The sequence below is a fragment of the Oncorhynchus tshawytscha genome, linkage group LG14, assembly GCF_018296145.1.
Source record: "Oncorhynchus tshawytscha isolate Ot180627B linkage group LG14, Otsh_v2.0, whole genome shotgun sequence".
Taxonomy (NCBI): Eukaryota; Metazoa; Chordata; class Actinopteri; order Salmoniformes; family Salmonidae; genus Oncorhynchus; species Oncorhynchus tshawytscha.
The window spans coordinates 14,066,196-14,088,366 of record NC_056442.1 but is presented as its reverse complement, the minus strand read 5'-3'; the positions used below and the strand labels follow the sequence as shown (position 1 = coordinate 14,088,366).

General features: G+C 46.6%; 1 protein-coding gene across 2 annotated transcripts in view; it reads left to right on the top strand.

Annotated features, from left to right (window-relative positions):
• The window catches only part of LOC112253914 (neuropilin-2-like), a 62,520-nt gene extending 40,967 nt beyond the window's left edge, over positions 1 to 21,553 (top strand). Inside the window, exons 11-17 of one of the 2 annotated variants that reach the window (XM_042297068.1) lie at positions 6,156 to 6,236; positions 6,389 to 6,550; positions 11,130 to 11,395; positions 11,868 to 11,964; positions 13,250 to 13,282; positions 18,936 to 18,995; positions 19,171 to 21,553. In XM_042297068.1, the coding sequence (XP_042153002.1) occupies positions 6,156 to 6,236; positions 6,389 to 6,550; positions 11,130 to 11,395; positions 11,868 to 11,964; positions 13,250 to 13,282; positions 18,936 to 18,995; positions 19,171 to 19,487 (1,016 nt within the window). In that variant the 3' untranslated portion in view covers positions 19,488 to 21,553. Of the gene's footprint in view, positions 1 to 6,155; positions 6,237 to 6,388; positions 6,551 to 11,129; positions 11,396 to 11,867; positions 11,965 to 13,249; positions 13,283 to 15,474; positions 18,731 to 18,935; positions 18,996 to 19,170 lie in introns of those variants that run through there. The other variant, XM_042297069.1, reaches the window with a different exon arrangement.
• Positions 21,554 to 22,171: the final 618 nt, after the last annotated feature.

The following is a 22,171-nucleotide window of genomic DNA, read 5'->3' as shown; positions in this document are numbered from 1 at the left end:
TTCAGAAGAAAGGTGTTTGTTTCTGGCCATTTTGAGCCTGTAATCAAACCCACAAATGCTGATGCTCCAGATACTCAACTAGTCTAAAGATGGCCAGTTTTATTGCTTCTTTAAACAGCTGTTTCCAGCTACAATAGTCATTTACAACATGAACAATGTCTACATTGTATTTCTGATCAATCTGATGTTATTTTAATGGACAAAAAACAAGCTTTTCTTTCAAAATCAAGGACTATTCTAAGTGACCCCAAACTTTTGAACGGTTTGGGTATATTTTTAAAAAGTGTGTGGGCGTGCGCGTACTCTATATCATCTGTGAGTCTACTGGATACACGATTAGGGAGTTGGAAAGCAAGTGGAAGTGGAAAAATCAGGGGAGTCTTGGAAAGAGTGAAGGTTAAAGTTACAGGGAGTGGAGAAAGGGTTGGACGGGTTTTGAGCAATCTGTCCCAAGGGTACCATGCACGCACACACTGCTGGTATGGTCTGCTATCCAGATGTGAGGTAGTAGACACATCTGGCCTCTCACTGCTCACTACTCCCACTGGGCCTACGCAGGACACCTGAACTACAGCACCAGACAGTGGGCTCAACACCTACACACACACACACACACGCATACACACACACACACGCATACACACACACACACACACATGCATACACACACACACACACACACACACACACACACACACACACACACACACACACACACACACACACACACACACACACACACACACCTCATCTCCCCTGAGCTGGTTCTAGGCCCCTCTCTCTGTCCCCACCCTGACTAGGACACATACACATAAACACACACAGACAGACACTATAATGGCTCCTAATGGGCCTACACAGGACGTCTGCGCTGAATTCTCAACACCTACACCTACACACTGTAATCAGTGTTAGGGGAGAGCTTGTGTGTGTGCGTGTGTATGCGTGCGTGCGTGTGCATCTGTGCGTAAGGAACACAGCCCTGTTCGGTGGTGTAAGGAGGATGTGGACCTCTTAATATTTCATCCCACTCCTCTCTGACTCACTCACTATGCCATTAGAGAGGAGAAACAAGACCAGAACCCTCCGTTAACATAGAACAAGAGGACACAAAACACACACATGCTCTCTCTCTGTCAGAATAACAGGCTAGTGCCCTTTGTTAGGGACCCCCAGTACCACACCCATGATTGGCCTACATGACTGACTGACAAATGAGCTGCATTCCTCCCCTCCCTACATCTCTCTCTCCTTGCCTTGATGTCCTATGTCACTTCCTCCTCGCCCCATCGCTTCCTGCTGCTGCCCCCAGTGGGGTCTACACACAGGCCCTGGGATTCACACCGGCAAACCTTCAGCTTGAGGCCACAGCCATTCCGGTGTTAACCCTGCCACATGTAAAAGGCATTGAGACCAGGTGAAAGCCCCGTGTTAAAGCAATCCGTCACAGGCTCCTCTTTATTGGACATGGAGGACATCCCAGAGAGATGGAGTAGTTTAACACCACACTGGTGTTCAACAGAGCATTTGGTCCACAAGTGTTCACAGTGCGGGAGGGTTGGAGTGCTATGCCTTGTAACACAGGAGGGAGGATTGTAAATCTTTTGTCACCCCTCCTTTTTTCTCCCACCACCTCTCTTTCTCATTCTCGCTCTTATTCTCTCTTTCTCTCCTCGCTCTGTATCTCTCTCTCTCTCTCTCTCTGTCTCTCTGTCTCTCTGTCTCTCTGTCTATCTGTCTCTCTCTGTCTCTCTCTCTCTCTCACTGTTAAATCCCACACATGGCTCTGTTCTCTCCTCTCCTCTCTCTGTTCCCACCCTTAGGCATAGTGCGTGGGTCTGTAAATGTTTTTGTTCTTCTTATTTCCTCCACTCTCCTCTGCTGTTTCTCATCACACACTCCCCCTCTCTGTTTTCTGCTGTCCATTCCAGGCTCTTTGGTCTCATTTCTTACACACACACCTCACACACACACACACACACACACACACACACACATGCCTTGGACACAAAACTCTGCCTGGATATCTCTTTCTGCCTTCTTTCAAGATCAACTTCGGAGGTTTCTCTTAGGCTTTGTTTTGCAGTCTTCAAGGACATATTGGGCTCTATTTGAACCTTTTACTGCAGTGGGCTAAATCAGGGTCACACAGAGTGCTTCTCTGTAATCTTAAACAAATCTACTTTGAAACAAAAGTATACACCTCACAAAAACGTTGGACATATATTTGGGCAGATTTTTTAAAATCATGTCTATTATGAATTTATGACAAATATTAATGACATTCTGGGTTTTGATGAATAAATAAATTGGTCAACACATTTCATGGCTTAATACTGCATGCTGTTGCCTCAGGTTGCGTTGTCATCGACTACAATTAGGCTGGTGGCACGGAGTGTAATGAATAATAGCACAGTAAAAAAAAACAGCTGGTGTTTGCTCAATATGTTTGGAGTGTTGACAGTCATAATTGTTGTAATTGGCGTCAATGAATAAAGGCCTTTACGCATCGCACTTCAAATAAATAGTAATACTAGGCTCCTGTGAATTGTCTTGTATGTGTGAGGCACGTTCTCAATAAGCCACATGTAGCCTGGGCCTACCGCTGATATGGCGTTATAGGACTGAATCAGTTGAATATGTTTGGAGGAGTGCGTCTTTGCTAACTGGACAAGATGTGCTCTTTGGAATGGGGACGTATACCAGCCGAATAGAGTTGCCTGTGCACTGCAGGTAGGCCTATGTGAATTGGGAATAATGCAAACGCATGACGACCAAGAGTGAAACATATCAGGGGCGGCAGGTAGCCTAGCGCTTAAAACGTTGGGCCGAAAGGTTGCTGGATCAAATCCCCGAGCTGACAATCTGTTGTTCTGCCCCTGAACAAGGCAGTTAACCGTCCACGCAGGCTATATGCCCATTATTTTAGCCAGCTCCTGTTATTATTTTGGATGTGCGTAAAAACCCCTCCACGCAGGCTACATGCCCAACATGGAAAGATAGATTATATAATCCGAAGACAATCGTATTTAGAAACACTTATATATAGGTTCTTGTAACAATAGGTTGTTTTCTGTTTAGTTTGATTAAAAAACAAGCCCTTATAGGCTAACCTTACCCTACTATAACGAAAGCTGGTTCAACAGCAATGTGTCTGGTGTCTTTCTTATCCTGGCCATGCATTAGCCAAAAAGGCTATCCATAAAAGGTTTCCAAATGTTTTTTTTATTTTTGTTATTTAACCTTTATTTAACTAGGCAAGTCAGTTAAGAATAAAATCTTATTCACAATGTCGGCCTACATTGCTGTTTCGTTGTAGTAGGGTAAGGGTAGCCTACACGGGCTTGTTTTTTAATCAAACAAATCAAATCGAATTTGCAAAGGAACGTGCGTTTGACAATTGCGCTGGTTTAATGTGTGGGCGGGCGGGTGTGTGTGTGTGTGTTTGTGAGTTTTACTGAGGCTCTTTACATAATTGACATTTTTTTCTAGATCAAATTTTGTTGAGTCAGATTGTTCAGCGAGAGCTATGGCTGTTTTCCAGAAGAGAAGGAGCGGAGTAGGGGGCTGGGGGGGGGGTCGAGAACAGTGAGCAAAGGGAAGGGGTGGAGCGCTGTTCACTGTATTCTCTGAAACATGACAGTTCCCCTGGTGCCGTTTGTATCAAGCGTCTCAGTGTAGGACTTCTGATTTAGGATCGGTTTTTCGTTTTTAGATCACAGTAGATGACATAACATAGATAAGAGGGCTGAGTCGATCCTAAAAAAACAGTCTTCCTACTATAAGACACTTGATACTGTACATATGAGCCCTGTACTCCTTTCCGCTATTGTTATTTTACTAATGATGTTTCATTATTTGTTACTTATATATATTTTTCTTTTACTTAACACTTTTTTCTTATAAAACTTCTTAAAGCATTGTTGGTTAAGGGCTTGTAAGTAAGCATTTCACTGTAAGGTCTACAGCTGTTGTATTCGGTGCATGTGACAAATCACAGGGGCTGTTCCTGCACGAGGGTCCCTCTACCTGCATGAGGAGGCCTTCTGATGCATGAGGGTCCCTCTACCTGCATGAGGAGGCCTTCTGATGCATGAGGGGACGCTCTACCTGCATGAGGAGGCCTTCTGATGCATGAGGGTCCCTCTACCTGCATGAGGAGGCCTTCTGATGCATGAGGGTCCCTCTCCCTGCATGAGGAGGCCTTCTGATGCATGAGGGGACGCTCTACCTGAATAAGGAGGCCTTCTCCTGAATGAGGGGAACCTCTCCCTGCGCGGCTAGTCCTTCTCCTGCTTCTGCTGCACGAGGAGGCCCTCCTGCACGAGGAGAAAGGAACGGTGATACTGTATAAAGGCCGGCCTCTCGACGCAGCTCTGTAGCTGTGTCCTCACACGTGTCAAGGAGTGGAGAGCCCTCGGGGAGAGGCAGGCAGGTCATAGCTCCTCGTCTCTCTCCCGGTACCCCTGACAGCTCTGTCATACACGCAGACACAGACAGACACACACACACACCCCTGTCACACCCCACAAAGGTCAATCTGTTTCCACAGTGACAAGGCCTGACCTTTGAAAGCACGGAGATGCAACGGCTTGTACGAATGGCTTGCGCTAAGGGGGATAAAATAACAGGATACACGGTCCTCGGATGTGAAAAAGGTTAGGGAGGAGTAGGGGGTTAATGTATTTCCGGTGGGGTCCCCATAGCTCCTTGGTGATTCAAATCTGATCGGCCAACTAATTGCCTCAGTAAAGGGTGTGACATTAACGTTAGGCTAATGTCACGCAGTCAGAGACCTCAACAGCTGGGCACTATTCTTTCATGCAGCGCTATTTTAGCTGTGTTTTTCCACAGCGCCAGACGTCCGGCTGTGTACGTTTCATTCATTTCATCCGTTTCATTTTTTTCCTCACAAGCAGTTGTGTCACGGTAAAATGTCAAAGGATCAATCAACTATGGTGTCCATATTAGGACAGCCTCAGTCCCAGCAGGACTCGTTTCAATCTGTCCTAATATGGACAACGTAATCAACTTCCCTCCATGTTTGTTGTCGTCTGTGCTTCTCAAACGCCCGCTCAACGCTAACGGTGCTAGCCATGCATCATTACACTGATGTAGCTATTATCTAGCAGCTATGTCTTTGGACTGCAGATGCATCCAGATTCTGCACTAGCAGTCTTGCTTTCCAGATGTTCGAGTTTGGTGTGTCTCTCCAGTCATTGCACGCTCCTAAATGACATCTTGGGGAAAGTATGAATGCTTGGGGGGAAAAAAATGTTTTGCCATCTTGGATACAGATTTTTACATAGAAATGATCAGAAAGCACAAGTATACTCTGAGGCAGTGGTTCCCAAACTTTTGGAACGGAGCCTGGAACAGAGTTTCCACAAATTCCCATGATGCGATATATGGGGCCATGGGTGTATGATAATATGATTAGGACTTTGGTTAGATTGTGGTTAGAATGCAGAGATGACCCAAACCTTTCCGTCTGTCATTGCATAACGGAGCCCGGGTTGTCCCATCTGGTCCCAATAGCATGGCCACTTATCGCCGATAACATTCCTAATGCAGTCTGTAGACCATGTGCTGCTGGAAGGAGTGTGTGTGTGTGCACTCACACTCGCATGCAGCCGTGTGTGTACGTGCTTGCTCGTGTGTGTGTGTGTGTGTGTGTGCATCCATTCGAGGGTGAACTAGCTAGGCCCATTCATCCCCCATGGAGACTGGTGTCTGGCCTGTCCTGACAGGGCCCCAGCCACTGGTCTGACTGGGCTGTGGATGGTGGTGGAGACGGTCGAGACCCATGGAGGGAGGGAGATGTCGGGGCTAAGAGACACAACATGACTGGGCTATCACCGCCTGGCTCAGCCTGTCACCTCGTCTGGGAGGGGGAGGGAGGGAGGGAAGGAGCATTGGAGATGACCTCAGACTCTCATTTAGGTGTGTGGAGTAAGCACTAGTCTGTGAGAAGCAGTCTGTGAGAAGCAGAGATTCTGTGAGAAGCAGAGATTGAGAAATTGTATTCATGGGCAAACTGTTGATTAGTCAGAAAGCTGTGGTCACATTCACAATACGATGTTGTTTCATTGAGTATGTTTCATTTTGAGCATCTTGGATGTAACTGACAACACTTATGTGTTGTGCCTCCATAGAAACCAGCACGCTGGCTGACACAGCCACACCGACTTTGTCTGGTCCAATGGAGAGTAGCACTGCCCAGCGGTCGGGCAGAGGTGAGTGTCTGTAAGCATACTGTGTGGAAATGTTGCAAACTTTATGTTTGCATAATATTGTAGAATGTTTGATGGTTGATGTCTCTCTCTCTCGCTCTCTCTCTCTCTCTCTCTCTGTCTTTCTCTGTCCCTCTCCCACCCTTTCTCTCCAGGAGCTAGCTCCTCCCCTCCGTCAATGGGTGGTGTGTGTGACCTTGAGCAGGGTCTGTGTGGCTGGACTCATGACCTCAGCGCCCCTCTCCATTGGTCCCTCCACAGCAGCTCCAAAGCCCCAGCCCAGGGCCCCAGCCTGGATCTCGCTCTGCCCCCCACCGGTAAGTCTCCCTGAGCATAGCACAGCTAGCTTCCCCCCATAAGTCAGGGTTGGCAATGGTGGTTCACAACAACCATGTTCAGAAGGCAAGAAAGAGGTTAGATCGCCACTTGGGGCTAATTTAGCTTGATATACAGTGAAGTACTTGTTTGGTGTTCGTAAACATGTGGAGGTACAAAAACTCTGTTTGAGCCTCAGCCGAGGCTGATTTTGTGACTTATAAACACACACAACCACCCAGACCTACACACACACGCACACACTTATAACGTGTAACTCATCCACTCTGCTCTATGTGACTGCACTCCAACTCTGTGACGCTAACGGATTGTTCCGGGAGTGTTCTGGGCAGGAAAAAGTTAAGAACCAGTAGCACTTATTAACTACAGAGGCAAGAGATTCTAGAGGGAAGAAAACAGGAAAACCATATTCCCAGCCGTGCATTCCTGCCCCTCGATTACCTTGCAGGCAAATCTCTGGCTCCCTATGTAGCCTTCCATGTACTTAGAGCAATTACTAAGTCCCCTTTATACATACCCCCAGATCAAAAAAGAGTGAAGCTTTTGGCATATTAATTAAAGATATGAGCAGTTTGGAGTTTTTCTTTGAGGTTTTCTTACACTGACCGTGCTATAAATGGCATCCTATTCCCTATATAGTGCACTACTTTTGACCAGGTCCCTATGAGCCGGTCCTTTGGGTACTGGTCAAAAGCAGTGCACTATAATAGGGAACAGGGGGCCATTTCGGACTCCTGCAAATGAGGGTTAAAGGGATTGTTATCCTGACCTTGTTTTAAAATTCATTGGTTTTGATATATTTCGAATGGGGGCCCATGAAATATTTAACAAGCTGCAGCTGTGAAGAATTAAAAGGGGGAGTCTCAGGACCTGCTCACGCTCAAAGTGGTTCGGAATCTCTGATGTCACCTGGGTTTTAGATCGGGGAATCCCTGGGTATGTAGGTCGAGGATTGTAGCCAAATCACCCAATCGCATCGCATCACTCTGTTAGTGGTTAGCCTAAGAGAGAGGTTCTCTCTCTCTCTCTCTCTCTCTCTCTCTCTCATTCTCCCTTTCTCTATCTCACTGTCCCACGCTCCCCCCTCTTTCTCTCTCTCCCTCCCCCTCTCTCCCTCCCTCCCTTCCTTTATCTCTCTCGTGACCCAGAAAACTCAGACCCAGTAACCTCTTGATCTCTCTCTCTAAAATGTGAAAACATAACAGCCGGAGAACTAGCGGCGAAGCATATCAACGCGTGGTGCCTGCGGCGTCGATAACGAGGCCTGTGTTTGTAGATTGAGATCTCTTTCTCTTCGCTCGCTGCAGGAGACTGCTGAGAAAATTGATTAATAATGCTGTTGCATCATATCACGTGAACGCGCCCCTCTCGATTATGAGCTGTCTGCTGAACAAGCTGCGGAACAATGGGGGGAGCGTTCAGAGACGCCGGGTTCACCCGAGGTGTAGGGAGAGGGGGGCCTCTGCGAACGCATTAAGATCAGTTTGATGAAGTGGGGATGTTTTCTGTGTGGTGAAGACCCACACATACACACGCGCAGACGTACGGACGCATGCACACCCTCGCGCACACACACTCATACTCACAGTCACACACCCATGCAGTCACACACTCGCGCACGTACACACTCACACATAGATAGACACACAGCGATAGACAGTGCTGTATGGTGCTGCATGGGAGGGCTCCTTACAAACACACACACACTGATGTGGCACACACACTAGAGAGCAGAGGGGGGCTGTCATCGTGACAGACTATTAGGGTGGCTACACACACATGCACATACTGCACAGTAGAATACACACTTGAATGTACTCAAGCTTTCTCTCCCTCTCACATACAATACAAACTTCAGTCGTCTCCCAGATTTAAGTTTGGTACAAATTGTAGAAATGTACATTACCTTGATAAAGTGTTCAATTCATTACAAGTGAGTTATCTGCATTTACATTATGGATGCTGATTGCTGTCCTTCTACAGGTGGTCTAAACGTTTAATATAATCAAATAAATGATTTAGTTCCCTCCTCGACAACACATTATTTTATGACGTACATGTAGCTACAGTGACGACCATAACATGGACACAAAAGAGCCATGCTGGATTTAGTTTGCAATCAATCAAACATTTATTTTTCTATTAAAAATAGTCAAGCTTGTGGTTCTACGGCTTCTTATGCTGTGATCCACACATCAAGGTCTCTGTGATGGACTGAGTCTTTTGGTTGTGACACTGACCATCCATTTTTGGGAGAAATTACCCTTAAGAGTCTCTCACATTTACATCCTCCTCCTCTTGGGGTCATAGACCTGGTGAGTGCTGCTGCTCCTCATGTCGCCACCATCTCTCATAGTGAAGGCTGCTGATTGGTTGTTGGAGAATGCTGTCTGGCTCGTGGCATTCTGGCTAGTGGCATTCTGGCTAGTGGATAATTGTTTAGTGGTTGTCTGGCTCGATGGCCATAATATAGCAGCATTCTGCTGGCTAGATGACCAAAATGTAGCGGCTGCTGATTGGCTGGGCCAGACTGTTGTCTTGGTAGTGGCTGCTGATTGGCTGGGCCAGACTGTTGCCTGCCAAGTGGCTACTGATTGGCTGTTGTCTTTCACCTCCACAACAACATCGACATCCATTGGCTCCACATATTGATGACAATGCACTTGATTGTTGTTGTTGATCTGGGGCCCCTCTTTCCAGTCCATAAAATTGTCCTGGTCTTGTCCATAGCTGGAGTTTGGCTGGAAGGTGGCAGGGGCTGAGTTGGGCTGGAACTGGCTTGCAAGTGGGGTATTCAAAAATTGACTTTGCCATTGTCCCTGCAATGAATCAATCAATAAATCACATTGTACTTATAAAGCCCTTTTTACATCAGCATTTGTCACAACGTGTTTTAGAGTAACCCACCCTAGGCCCAGGGCTCTGGTCAAAAGTATTTCACTAGCTATATAGGGAATACGTTGCCATTTCAGACTACTCACTATAATCTAGGCCAAACAAACCTGGTTCAGGTCCTGGTAGGTAGCCACTCCAGGCGCTGGAGATCCTCCAGTCATCTGTGTGATCAGCCATGAGGCGAGAACGTCGTTAGGAACCATCCTCAACACTTTCCAGATGAACTGGTCCAAAAGGAAGGGATGGAACTGGCTCAGATATTGGAGATAGTCCATTATTGAAAGAGCTTGGAGTAATTATATATTTTTTAATTGTTCAGAGCAGATAGCAATGTGATAGGCAATGCTTTCAAGTGCCTAAATGATTTGGTTGACCTCTAGAACGTTGCTTCACAGGTGTTCAGATGACATCACAGATGCATCACAATCGAGGTCAATGACTATGACGTGCACGTGTTCTCAAGTTCTTTGAATTCTAATTGTCTAGCTTGAACCAAAAAGCAATACGGGCCATTCCTTAATAAAAATGTGTTTTCTATGAAATAAATCAAATAAATGTTCTCTATAAAGCTGTAGAAATGTAATCACCAAACAATTCGTAGATGGAGCTATAGATACAAGGACTGAAAGTCCATGGGGTCAAAATTATCATTTTAATCATATTTTGAAGATTTATACCTGTTGCCTGAGTACATGGGGACATAACATATACTATTTATATATATTACATATTTCCATGTCAGTTTGTAATATATAACAGTTTATACATGAACATTCAGCTGGAATATGGTGATGCTAATATCCATAACTTCATTGTACCTAGTGCCTCTTGGACAATATTCCCTCCCTCTCTCTCACTCACTCACACACACACACACACACACACACACACACACACACACACACACACACACATTTTTATCTGTAGTTCCGTCACCTAACTGCACTAACACACACTGCGATAAAGCACATGTGATCCTGTCAGGAATGTGTTGATACTGGTCCGTAGCCCACTTAACTCTACACACACACACACCCTGTCAGGTTCAATCCCACAAAGGATTCCAAAGTCCACATCCAATTGACTAACTAAACATCCTCTTCTATAAACAACTGTCTGTGTTTAACCCAATGCTATTATGTAATGGGTCTACCTGAATACCAATGGGAATGGCTCCCTTGGGTTGGCTGTGAATTCATCCCCTTCCCTTAGCGCTTGACTCTCTCACTGACCCTATTCTTCTGTTAGGCGTGTTTTGGTATGTATCACGTCCCTGTGCTATTGTAAGTCTGACCTTGTAGTTGTGGTATTGTGTGGTTTTATTCTTGTGTGTGCAGATGTGTTGATGTGCGCACGTGTGTGTGTGTGTGTACACTCCCTCGTGTGTGTGTGTACACTCCCTCGTGTGTGTGTGTACACTCCCTCGTGTGTGTGTGTACACTCCCTCGTGTGTGTGTGTGTACACTCCCTCGTGTGTGTGTACACTCCCTCGTGTGTGTGTGTGTACACGCCCTCGTGTGTGTGTGTGTGTACACTCCCTCATGTGTGTGCACATGTGCCTATGTGTATGTATTGCCCATATGTGTGTATACATACCGTGTTCCCCTCACTGCATCATCTCAAGTCTCTAAACCCACCACTGTATTGTCTCCCTGCCCCACACAGACCTGAATAGCTACCTGTACATCGAAGCCAACCCCAAGACGGAGCGGCAGCGAGCCAGGATCCTAAGCCCCATGGTGGGACCCGACACGGGGCCTCTCTGCCTGCTCTTCTCCTACCAGCTGTGGGGAGAGGCCCAGGGCACCCTGCGCATCCTTCTCCGCGATGCCCATCACAAGGAGACCCTTCTCTGGGCACTCCGCGGCGACCAGGGCCCCGTTTGGAAGGAGGGTCGCACCATCCTGCCCCGATCCCCTAAAGAGTTCCAGGTATTCGGGCATCAGCATGCTCCCCTCTCCCTTCCAGAAAAATTGTCTGTTAGAGTTAGCTGGAGAAGAGTTAGCTGGAGAAGAGTTAGCTGGAGAAGAGAGAGCTGGAGAAACAAGTAGAAGTATATTACTAGTGGTTATGTGTTGCAGTGGTCCATATTCATGGTTATCGATTCCATGTAAAAGATGTATCCCTGCATCTACATGTAGGTAATTTGCTTCTTCCTACTCCTTCCCCTAATCTTCCTCCTCCTCATTCCCCTATTCTTCCTCCTCCTCCTTCCCCTACTCTTCCTCCTCCTCCTTCCCCTACTATTCCTCCTCCTCCTTCCCCTACTCTTCCTCCTCCTCATTCCCTTACTCTTCCTCCTCCTTCCCCTACTCTTCCTCCTCCTCCTTCCCCTACTCTTCCTCCTCCTCCTTCCCCTACTCTTCCTCCTCCTCCTTCCCATACTCTTCCTCCTCCTCTCAGGTGGTTATGGAAGGCTTCTTTGACCACGGAACCAAGGGCCATATCATGATCGACAACATCCACATGAGTTCTGGTACACCTTTGGAGGAGTGCACACGTAAGTCTGCAGATTATACAAACATGTGTACACACACACTGACACACATACATACATGTGTATACACACACCTGACCCTCCAGCACCCCAGTTATTTTCCACTGTCATCCCACCACCACACCACTGTCCCCCCCCTCTCTCTCTCTCATTCCTTCTCTACCTCTGTCTCCTCCTCCTCCTCTCCTCCCTTGGGGTCCCCGACCTGTCACTCCAGTTGTGCTTTAAACACCCCACACACACACAAACACAAACACGCACCCCAAGTTCCCTCATCAGAATCTCGGGGATAGACTGACTGGTACTTCTGAAAGCTGGGGCGAAGAGATGAAAGGAGAGAGAATGAACGAAAGAGTGGAGTGTTATTCCTCTGCCAGAAAAAGAAAGGAAGAATAGAAAGTAGGCCATAAATGCCCCGTGGGCCCCCGCGATGCTAATCTATGTTTCGTTAGATTTCTTCTTCTCCTCTCGTATCTGTAAACAGAGCTTTCCAGAGCCGTCAAAGCAATAGATCCGGCACAGGTGTGTGTGTGTGTGTGTGTGTGTGCTGGGCTTTTTAATCTAGCCAGAGCAGGGGGGGTTTAGGAGTAGGTCTTAAACAGATCACAGACAGACTGTGGGTTCTGAGCCAAAAACCTGCCATCATCGGGTCTGACTTCATAGAGTTGGGCTGTGGGGGTGGGGGGGTTAGTGAGTGTGCGTGTGTACGGTAGTGTGGTTGTGAGACGAAAGATGAAAACCCATCCCCCCTCTGTCAACCGGTGTGGAAGTGCCTCTCCCCCTCTACCCATTTTCTCCTTATTCCTCATTCCCAAGGCATGCTGGGAGTGCTCTTATCAACCAGCGCAGTCGAGTTTGTTCACAGCACATTGGTGTTACCGCCAAAAAGGCTCCACTTCCCAAGTCACCCCTCTCGCAGGCCCCAATTCTTTTTGTTGCCATTCCAAGTCAATCAGACTGAACGTTGTGTGTGCAGTCAGCCAGCCAGACAGCAGCCTTCCCCAGCTCAACTGGACTCCACAGCTTTGAATGACTCAAACTTCACACAGTCGCCCTCCAAGTCTCCCAACTCACAATAACACACTCTTTGACATTGCATTCTACCCCAAGAACATACATACCTACAGGCTCTTTCATTCTATTTCTTTTGACTTGCAGTACTGAGAAAGTTGTCAATAGGCTATAGAGTGATATCAGTGCCAAAATAATCTGAATTAAATTTGTTTAAATGTTGGTTTGGCTGTCTTTCCTAGCTATTGTTAAAAACAGTCTTCTTTCTCTCTTTCAGAACCCTTTGCTGCCTTCCCTCCCGACATGACAGGTGAGTTTGCGCCCCTTTAGCCGTGTAATGATGTCACTTCCTGTACAAATGTTTCCGCTTCCTGCTCGCTGCGCTGCACTGTACAGCTTTGGCTAATGGGAGCTTTGCTTGATGGCACCCATGTGACAAGCCCAGTCCAATCAAAAGAAATGGGCGTGCAAGAGCTGTGTTCGCCACTTGATTAATGCTGCCTTGGTGACAAACGATTCCCAAAATCATCATCAGCATCCAGACATCATCAAATGACATCAGAGCCCACTGAATCCAGCAGTATCCAGTTTATTGCAGAGAAATTCATACTATTGCTTTGACATCCATGGTTTTAAAAGAACTGTCTGCCTCAGTAGTAATATTGGGAGAGCTATAGGGGATTGGTGTTATTGCTTGATATAGCGTTTTTGGCTGCTGATTCCAATAAGATAAGAGCTTGGGAATGTGTGCACTTTCTTCCTCCACCGTGACACACGCACGCAAACACTCACACAGACACACACAGACTCATACACACATGCACGCACGCACGCACACCCACACAGACACACAAAAGCACACGCACAAAAACTCACACATACACACTTCCCAGTGAAACGTAATCAAATAGAGTGACTCAGCTGCGACGCCGGTGTCTCTCTCATCCTCTCAGCTCTGTCTAATGAGCGTGTGCACAGTGCAGTGGCAGGTACACGCGCCATTTCCCTCTAATTATGTGACATGGTCGAATACTCAGGGTGGCTTCAACTCTACACCGTACATGGAGTCTCTCAGCTGTCTCTCACTTTCTCTCTCTCCCTCTCTCCCTCCCTCCCTCCTCTCTCTCTCTCTCTCTCTCTCTCTCTCTCTCTCTCTCTCTCTCTCTCTCTCTCTCTCCCTCTCTCTCCTCTCTCTCTCTCTCTCTCTCTCTCTCTCTCTCCTCTCTCTCTCTCCTCTCTCTCTCTCTCTCTCTCCCTCTCTCTCGGGCCCTTAAACTGCTGCTTTTGGTCCATTTTTCTAGATGAGACCTAAGAGTGCTTGGAAACTGTTGTCGGCGTCTGATTTCACAGACCTGTATGAATTAGGAAGACGTTGTTAGGGCGATTGCGCAAAGAATGTGAGAGGGGTTCAGAGGATTGAAGTGGAGGATCTGTGTTACTAGAGGAGGGTCTCCACTGAGATACTTCTTGGCTTGAAGAGGAAAGAACTGACCAAGAGAGCAACAAAAACAAAGACTAGGACAGAACAGCAATGTGTCTTCCAAATAAACCCATTTGAACCCGCCCAACATATTCCATCACTGTCTCCAAATTAAAGAGAAAACAATCCAGAACATTCCTATGTAGGCTCCATGGGGTCTTATGATTGGTCAGTGGAGCACTGGGATTTCCTGTACCAACAGGAAGTAGTGGCTCCTCATTGGGAACAAAAAATATTTGACTTCATCGGCGTAGTCACGTAACGTTGCATCAGTGACTTTTTGTGTCTTGATCCAACCCAGGTTTCAATCATAAATCAACCACAGGGGTTGAAACCTCTTTGGTTTGATTTCTTTCAAACTGAATTGATGTTTGTTGTCAAGTTAATTAGGTATCAATTCAAATTGTTCAGCTGTCTCTGTCCAGTGGGTCTCTGTGTGTGTGTGTGTGTGTGTGTGTGTGTGTGTGTGTGTGTGTGTGTGTGTGTGTGTGTGTGTGTGTGTGTGTGTGTGTGTGTGTGTGTGTGTGTGTGTGTGTGTGTGTGTGTGTGTGTGTGTGTGTGTGTGTGTGTGTGTTTGTGTGCGTGCGTCCGTTCTGTTACAGCTAATTATCACACCCTTTGTTTCACACCCAAGTTATTACATGAGAGCTTTATTCATTGGAGTATTGGATCAATTCAATCCCACAGACTAATTTAAAATCTGTAGCTATACTCTACTGCTCTTAGTGTGAAAATCACCTCTCTCACCATCGACTGCAACCCAAGCTTCAATCCTCAGATCAAAAAAAACCCCTGATGCATTTGATTTGTTTTAGCCATTATCTGTGATGAATAACTTTTTCCCCGTTTGAGCTGGCATGCTTGTGCATGCCAATGTGCTCGTACGCCTGCTGTTCATGTGATGGAAAGCCACAGGGGAGAAAACCCCCCACAAAAAACAAAGCAGTCAATTGGATGTGCTTAGCTTGCCTCCTCTCTACTCCCCCCTCCCCCGAGCCAACATATTCCTTATCTCTCCACCAGGGGAGGTGTTCCTGGCGGGAGTGACCCCACAGTAGACACGTTGGCGCTGCCACTCATACCCACCCTCTGGTACTACCTCGTGGCCGCCGGGGGTGCCCTGATACTCCTGGCAGTGTCCATCTTGGTACGGGCGCTCTGTTGCCATCGACGAAGGCTGGCAGCAAAGAAGAGCCAGCTCTCTGTGTCCTACCACAGCCAATCCCAGTACTTTCAGTACTCCCAGTGCTCAGCCAGTAACCCGGTGACGGCCGCTCCAGGGACGGAGCCCGTGCTCACCGTGAGGCTAGACAACCACGGCCACCAAACATATGCCCTCTGCTGAAAGGAAGAGGTGGGGCTTACAGCTAAACACCTCCCCTTTTGATGGCATGGATCATGGATGATGCAACGGGGACAAGGATCGGAGTGGTATTGACAGTGACATTTTCTGTTGGGTCCTGCTTTCATCAGCAGCGGATGTTATTGTTCACAGACTAACTCTTCTAACACTATTTCTATCATTTGAATCTGTCTACGGACTATGGACGTAGTTTTGGCCACTGTTTTTCTGGGGGAGTTGGTCGTTGACATTTCACACTTCAAGCTGGGGTGATGTGATTCAGAGAGAGATGAAGCGATCTATGTGAGTGGCTCGTTTCAAACCCAACCTCCAGCCTTGCAGGACTATTGGTTCAAGTTCTGGTTCCTACCCCCTGGGGTTTCCTGAAATCACACCAGCACGGACACACTCAGTGTGGGCTAACCTCCCGGCCCTGTGTGGGTGCAGTAGTTCAGCCATGCAAAACCTCTAGCGCTGTCAGACCACAAACAGACAAGCGAGAGACACTGTCTTGCTGACAGCTCCGCTGGGACACTCCGAGAAGAGAGAAGAGCGAGAGGAGGGGGAACGTTACAGACAGAGACGATGGATGTGCCTACAGGAGAGGCTTCATTGTAAAGATGGTGCTTAAGGACAGGCTGCTAAGATGTCAGTGTTACTATTACTGAAGGAGATGTTAAATAGATACACTGTAACGATTATGTGCGTTTTGTTTATTATGAGACGGACGGGTTATTTGGTATTCCAGTGTAAGACTAAAAGCATGTTTGAATATGAAGTTGAGCATTTTTGTGTCGCCTTTATTGACCTGAGGAATCAATCTCATTCACGCAGCTCAAGAATAATATTTTAGTAGTCCCACACCGGAAACCCCGCATCAAGCTTTTGATTGAATATGACCCCTCAGTCAGTCTGTGAGCAGAGTCCCCGTCTTTATAATATCATTATCATCATCATCATCCTCATCATCACCTGTGATTAATGCTCATTCCCACATTGTTTGTGTTCTATCTTGGAAAGTCCTCGATGGTGTCACCCATGTGAAAACATGTGTCTGGTAAGACATGTGGCTGGTAAGACATGTGTCTGGTAAAACATGTGGCTGGTAAGACATGTGGCTGGTAAGACATGTGGCTGGTAAGCCCCACATCCAACTCTATGCAATACTCTCAAACAGCTGTAAGACATTTTTTTTTCCTGTTGCGTGTGCTCTTAGTTGAGAATGCACCAAAACATCATGGAAACCAGGGACTGCAAACGATGCTGCAAACAATGCTTCCCTATAACTTAAGATGGAGGCTGGCGGGATGCATCCCTCATTAGAACATTGGGGGCATAAACAAAATGGCAAAGAATGTAATGGTATAACAACTGGTGGCCAAGAGAATTGGAAATATGTTTCAAATGGGTTGGTTGGTAAGTTGGTTGGTTAGTGGTTATGTAGGGCTCTGTGAATCAGGTGGCCCTTAAAGGGGAAGTTCACCCAAATTACAAAACAGTGGCCATGTAAACAAAGCCTAAGCATGGATTCTATAGACTGCTTTCAGGGGAATATTTTTTTAATTTAATTGTGTAGTTTGGTTGAACTATCCATTATTGTACATCCAGAGCTAGTTTAGTTCAATACCTGCCCATTCAACCCATTTAACCACCAAATATGTCAAAGGTGTTTTCCGACCTCAAAAGTAGTCTATGCGATGAGTCCACGTCCCATAGTTGCGTAGATCCAGCTATATAGGCATATAGACCTCGAATGAGTGGAAAAGATAAACATCAAATCAGCAAATGATGGTGCTTCCATTTTGCAACCGGTGGCCTGGGATGTGAACTTATCTCAGCGTAAGACCAATTCCCAGGTCTTGAAAGCATCTGACAAACTTTGAGTTTGGAATGAACTGTCCCTTTAAGTAGGACAACCGTGTTTGGGTTAGAGTGATGCCTCCACGGAAATAAATAGAACATCTCTATGGAAGCCACCATGTTATCAGGGGAGGGGGGGGGTTGAAGAAGGCTTTAAAGAGTCTTCCCATTGAGTTGGGTGAATGTGTATGGCAATCAGGCTTTTTACTTTTCTCAGAGTTAAGAGGAGTTTTTTTGGCATCCACTCACAATGTGCTTTTAAATCAACTGGGGGTTGGGCACCCCACTCTGTCCATCTCACCATAGGTCCGCTCCAAGCTCTTAATATCTCTAATTAGGTAATGGAGCGATAACATTTATTTAGGCTGTGGTAAGCACTTTTCTCTTTTCCCATCTCCTGTACACACAGACACAATCTCTCACGCAAAACACACACACACACACACACACACACACACACACACACACACACACACACACACACACACCCACATGCAGTCTCTCTCACACATGCGCACATGCACCCCTCCCCCGACATACACACGGCACCCACCCACACACACACACCAGCAGCCAACAGCAGTTGCCCCTGGAGACCATATTAATGATTCTCGTTGAGGGCTCCAGTTAAGGTGTTCCTGCCAAGCACTTACTCCCACCCCTGTCCACATGCCAAGTGTTGCGCACACACCTCTCGAGATGAAAATCAACCTGAAGTTAAAGTGGCCTTTTCAAAAACGGCGTCGGGGTGAATTTTGGGGCGTTGAACGGAGGGCTCGGCTTATGCACTCCTAAACACCACTCTTAGTGCTGATACTCATTGGTATCTCATGATGATCGCACCACATCACAACGCAGTGGGTGGAAGCCAGGAGGGAACTGTGTTTGATTGTCTCGTTGTCTGTTTAGCGCTCAATGCATAATCTATTTGTATGATGATGATGATGATAAAACTGTTTGCTGATACTTTACTTGGGCTTTGCACCTCTTTGTGAGCTATGTCGAAAGTGTGATTTGAAATAGTTAAATGAATGTGAATATAGTATGGTCTGTGGTAATAAAGTGATATTTTTCTACATTGTGGTATGTGTCTGTATGCCATTGGACTTTAGCAGCCCCAACACATATTATAGTAATTAATTACTGGCATTAGTAATTACAGTGAAGGAAGATTTGACATAGACAGCTTACATTATTGCATGAAATCAAAATGTACTGTGTGGATGCTTGGCATTGTACATGCTTTGTACAGTTGTTCTGTTGTATCTTCTTCTCTCATAGATAAGAGACCAGAGTTTGGAGACAGCAGACTTTTTAATGGCAGGGACCAGTTAGATGGAGGTAAGTGTTTCCATCAACTACAATGTATTTCATGTGTCCATTACTGCAATAGGTTTTTCCAAATAGTTTCTAATAAGCATCTCTCTTTTTCTCTCCTTCTCTACTCCTCCTTCCTCTCTGTCTCTCTCTCTCTCTCTCTCTCTCTCTCTCTCTCTCTTTTCCTCCTGTCGTCCAGGCTGGGCGTTCCCCGAGGAGTTGAGTTCCGCGGCCCCGTCCTCCGAGCCACTGGAGACGCGTGTCTCCTCCTCGGCAGACAAGGACAACTCGTGGCTGTACACGCTGGACCCCATCCTGGTCACCATCATCGTTATGAGCTCCCTGGGCGTGCTGCTGGGCGCTGTGTGCGCCGGCATGCTGCTCTACTGCACGTGCTCCTACAGTGGCCTGTCATCGCGTAGTTCTACCACGCTGGAGAACTACAACTTTGAGCTGTATGACGGCCTCAAGCACAAGGTGAAGCTCAACCAGCAGCGCTGCTGCACCGAGGCATGAGGGGAAAGAGTAGAGAGGGGAGAGGGGTAGAGGAATGTAGAGAGGCGGCCATTTTGAGGAGATTATTTTCTCCTTTGTTTTCTCTCCTTTGCTTGGACCGTGAATTTCCTTTCTGAGCTGAAGGACTACACCTGCCAGATGGAAGGACATTTTGGGGAATATACACTTTTTTTAGACTGATCTTGAGACCCCTCCACCCTGCTTCAATCAAAGTGGTGCAGTCCAGGGTGGGGTTTTCTGGACCAAAACCAATGAGGGAAGGACCGGGTAATTCCCAAAGTGGTCCCTATAGCGGACTGTTCCATTGCCAGGGAGTTCAAATATCAACACATATCAATACCTACTACCCCCCCCAAATTCCATATAAATACATCATAGTTTTCTAGGCCTAGTTTTTAAACTGGAAAGATGTTATGCTAAACTCCTTGACACAGGAAACGCCTTAGACAGGTGTTCATGCAGTGCTTAGATAGTATTTCTCTATCACGTGGACACAGTGGCCTAGAACCTAGTGAAGTGAATTCTTTATGAAGTGTTTTCGTTGAGTTAGACTCTTGCGTCTCTGTAACACATCAGCCTCAGTTCTCCACCCCATTTTCTGACAGGTCTGGGGTATTTTTAGATTAATCACCATCTTTGGTGTGTCTTTTTGTTATTTGTTCAATTCTTCTCTGTTTTCTTTCTCGTTTTGGCCCTTTGCCAGCCTGTGAATGCTGATAAAGAAAGGAGAGAATGGGGGTTCTAATCATGTTCTCTTCTAAACGTGTTCATTTTGAAGATAGAAAGCAAGGGAGTTTATTGTTAGATTTAGTTTCAGGCTGTTGTTGCCAGTGGGTTTGTATCGAAAAGAAGGTTGACAGTCGTGTTTACAGTAAACTGTGGCTAGGTGAAGTAAAAGGTTAAGGTGGAGATGGTTTTGGGCAGTGCAACCTATGGATTGCTGGGAAATCCAGGCAGAAACTGAATAGCCATCTACAAATGAGAACTGATGAAGAGAGAAGAAGGAAACAAAATGATGAATCAATGGAGCACAAAGTCCTAAATCAACCTCTCTGGGGACAATGTACTCTGTGTGTTGGATCAGGAACGAATCAACGATAAAACACAAAGTGGGATACAAAAAAAAAAAGATATATATATTCTAGATCGTTACTTGACAGTGGACACACATCTGAGCTTTAAGTCAGCGATTGGCAGAGGAAACACCAATGGAAGGACACCATTTCCTCAGAGTGGACCAATGTGGTCTTGGTGTCATGGTTCTTCACTTGTGCTCTCCTCGTTTGATGTTTGTTGCTCTTTTTTTCACACTTTGACGTTGTCACGGTGAGGCTGGCGTGTTAACAGGAAACAGGTTTATGGGGAGAGGTAAATCAGGAGGATTTAAACACACATCTGCTCCCTCTGGACTCTCTAGCCTTGTGAAGGAGGAGTGGGAAAGAGAACAGTAAATCTTTCCACTGTACCTCAGACTTCTCACTTTCACACACACTGATCACACACACACATGCATACACAGCGTGCACATGCTAGCGCACACACACCGAAGACAGAGTATCCTGGTCATTCTGATGCAATGCTGGGCATGTATAGGGCTGTGTGCGTCTGGATGCACTGAAGTGGACCCAGGCTTGTGCTGACCGAGAGGCCCAGGTTGTTGGGGGAGGGGTCGCTGGGCCGTGAGGTAGAGTCTATCCCCTTCTCCCTTCCACCCTCCACCCCACCAACCCACGTTCCCTCTCCTATCCCAGAGGCTCCCATCACTGGACCCCACTGACTCTCTTCCAAGTGCCTTGGAGCTTCTGTGATCCAGCTTGCCTTTGTAGCCCGTATCAGATTACAGATACAGAACAGTAGCCCAATCTGTCTGGGCAGGAGGGGCTAAAACACACCTTCCCGGGCAAGAATGAGTCAAACTCACCCCTCTGGGCAAGAGACCTCACGAGGACGACCTTGACACTGGTCAGACCTAATTGTTGCTTGGGGGCTTTGTACAGAAATGTTCTTTTTATGATTGTTATTAATATTGTTATTATGATTATTTAATAAAGGATTTATACCATACAGAGAACGTTGTTGGTCATCGCTGGATGTGCTCATTTGTCTTGCTTTGTGTGAGTTTCAGATGGGTTGTTAGTATGAGGACACTGAGGTAACCTCGGCTTGTACACACACACACACACACACGCACACACAGTACATTGTATCGTCCATAGCCATGTACACACTTGTACACTCTAACAAACCAAACACCCTCACAGGCACATTTCTATTCACACACTGTACACCGTTTGTATTCACAAACTCTCTGTATAGGTCACACACACAGGCTTTCAAACACAAACATGAAAACAGACATGCATACACACAGTGTCAGCCAGCCATAGTTTTCCTCTCATCTCTCCATGGCCTCCCATTAGCCCAGACCTCTAGTCGCCCTTGTTCAGGAGCTCCAACATCAAAGCTTTGAAGTGCCCAGCATCTCTCTCTCACACACACACACACAATAACACAATAACACACAAAGCACACACACACACATGATTACTCTGCTTCCTCCATTTACATGGCTCCCCATCTCCTACACATGGTTTTGTTTGGCCATGTCAGCCCTCATTCCTAAACACTAACACAACCAGAAGGTATGGCCTGTAACATATCCGTGACTGCAAGGATTTCTTTGG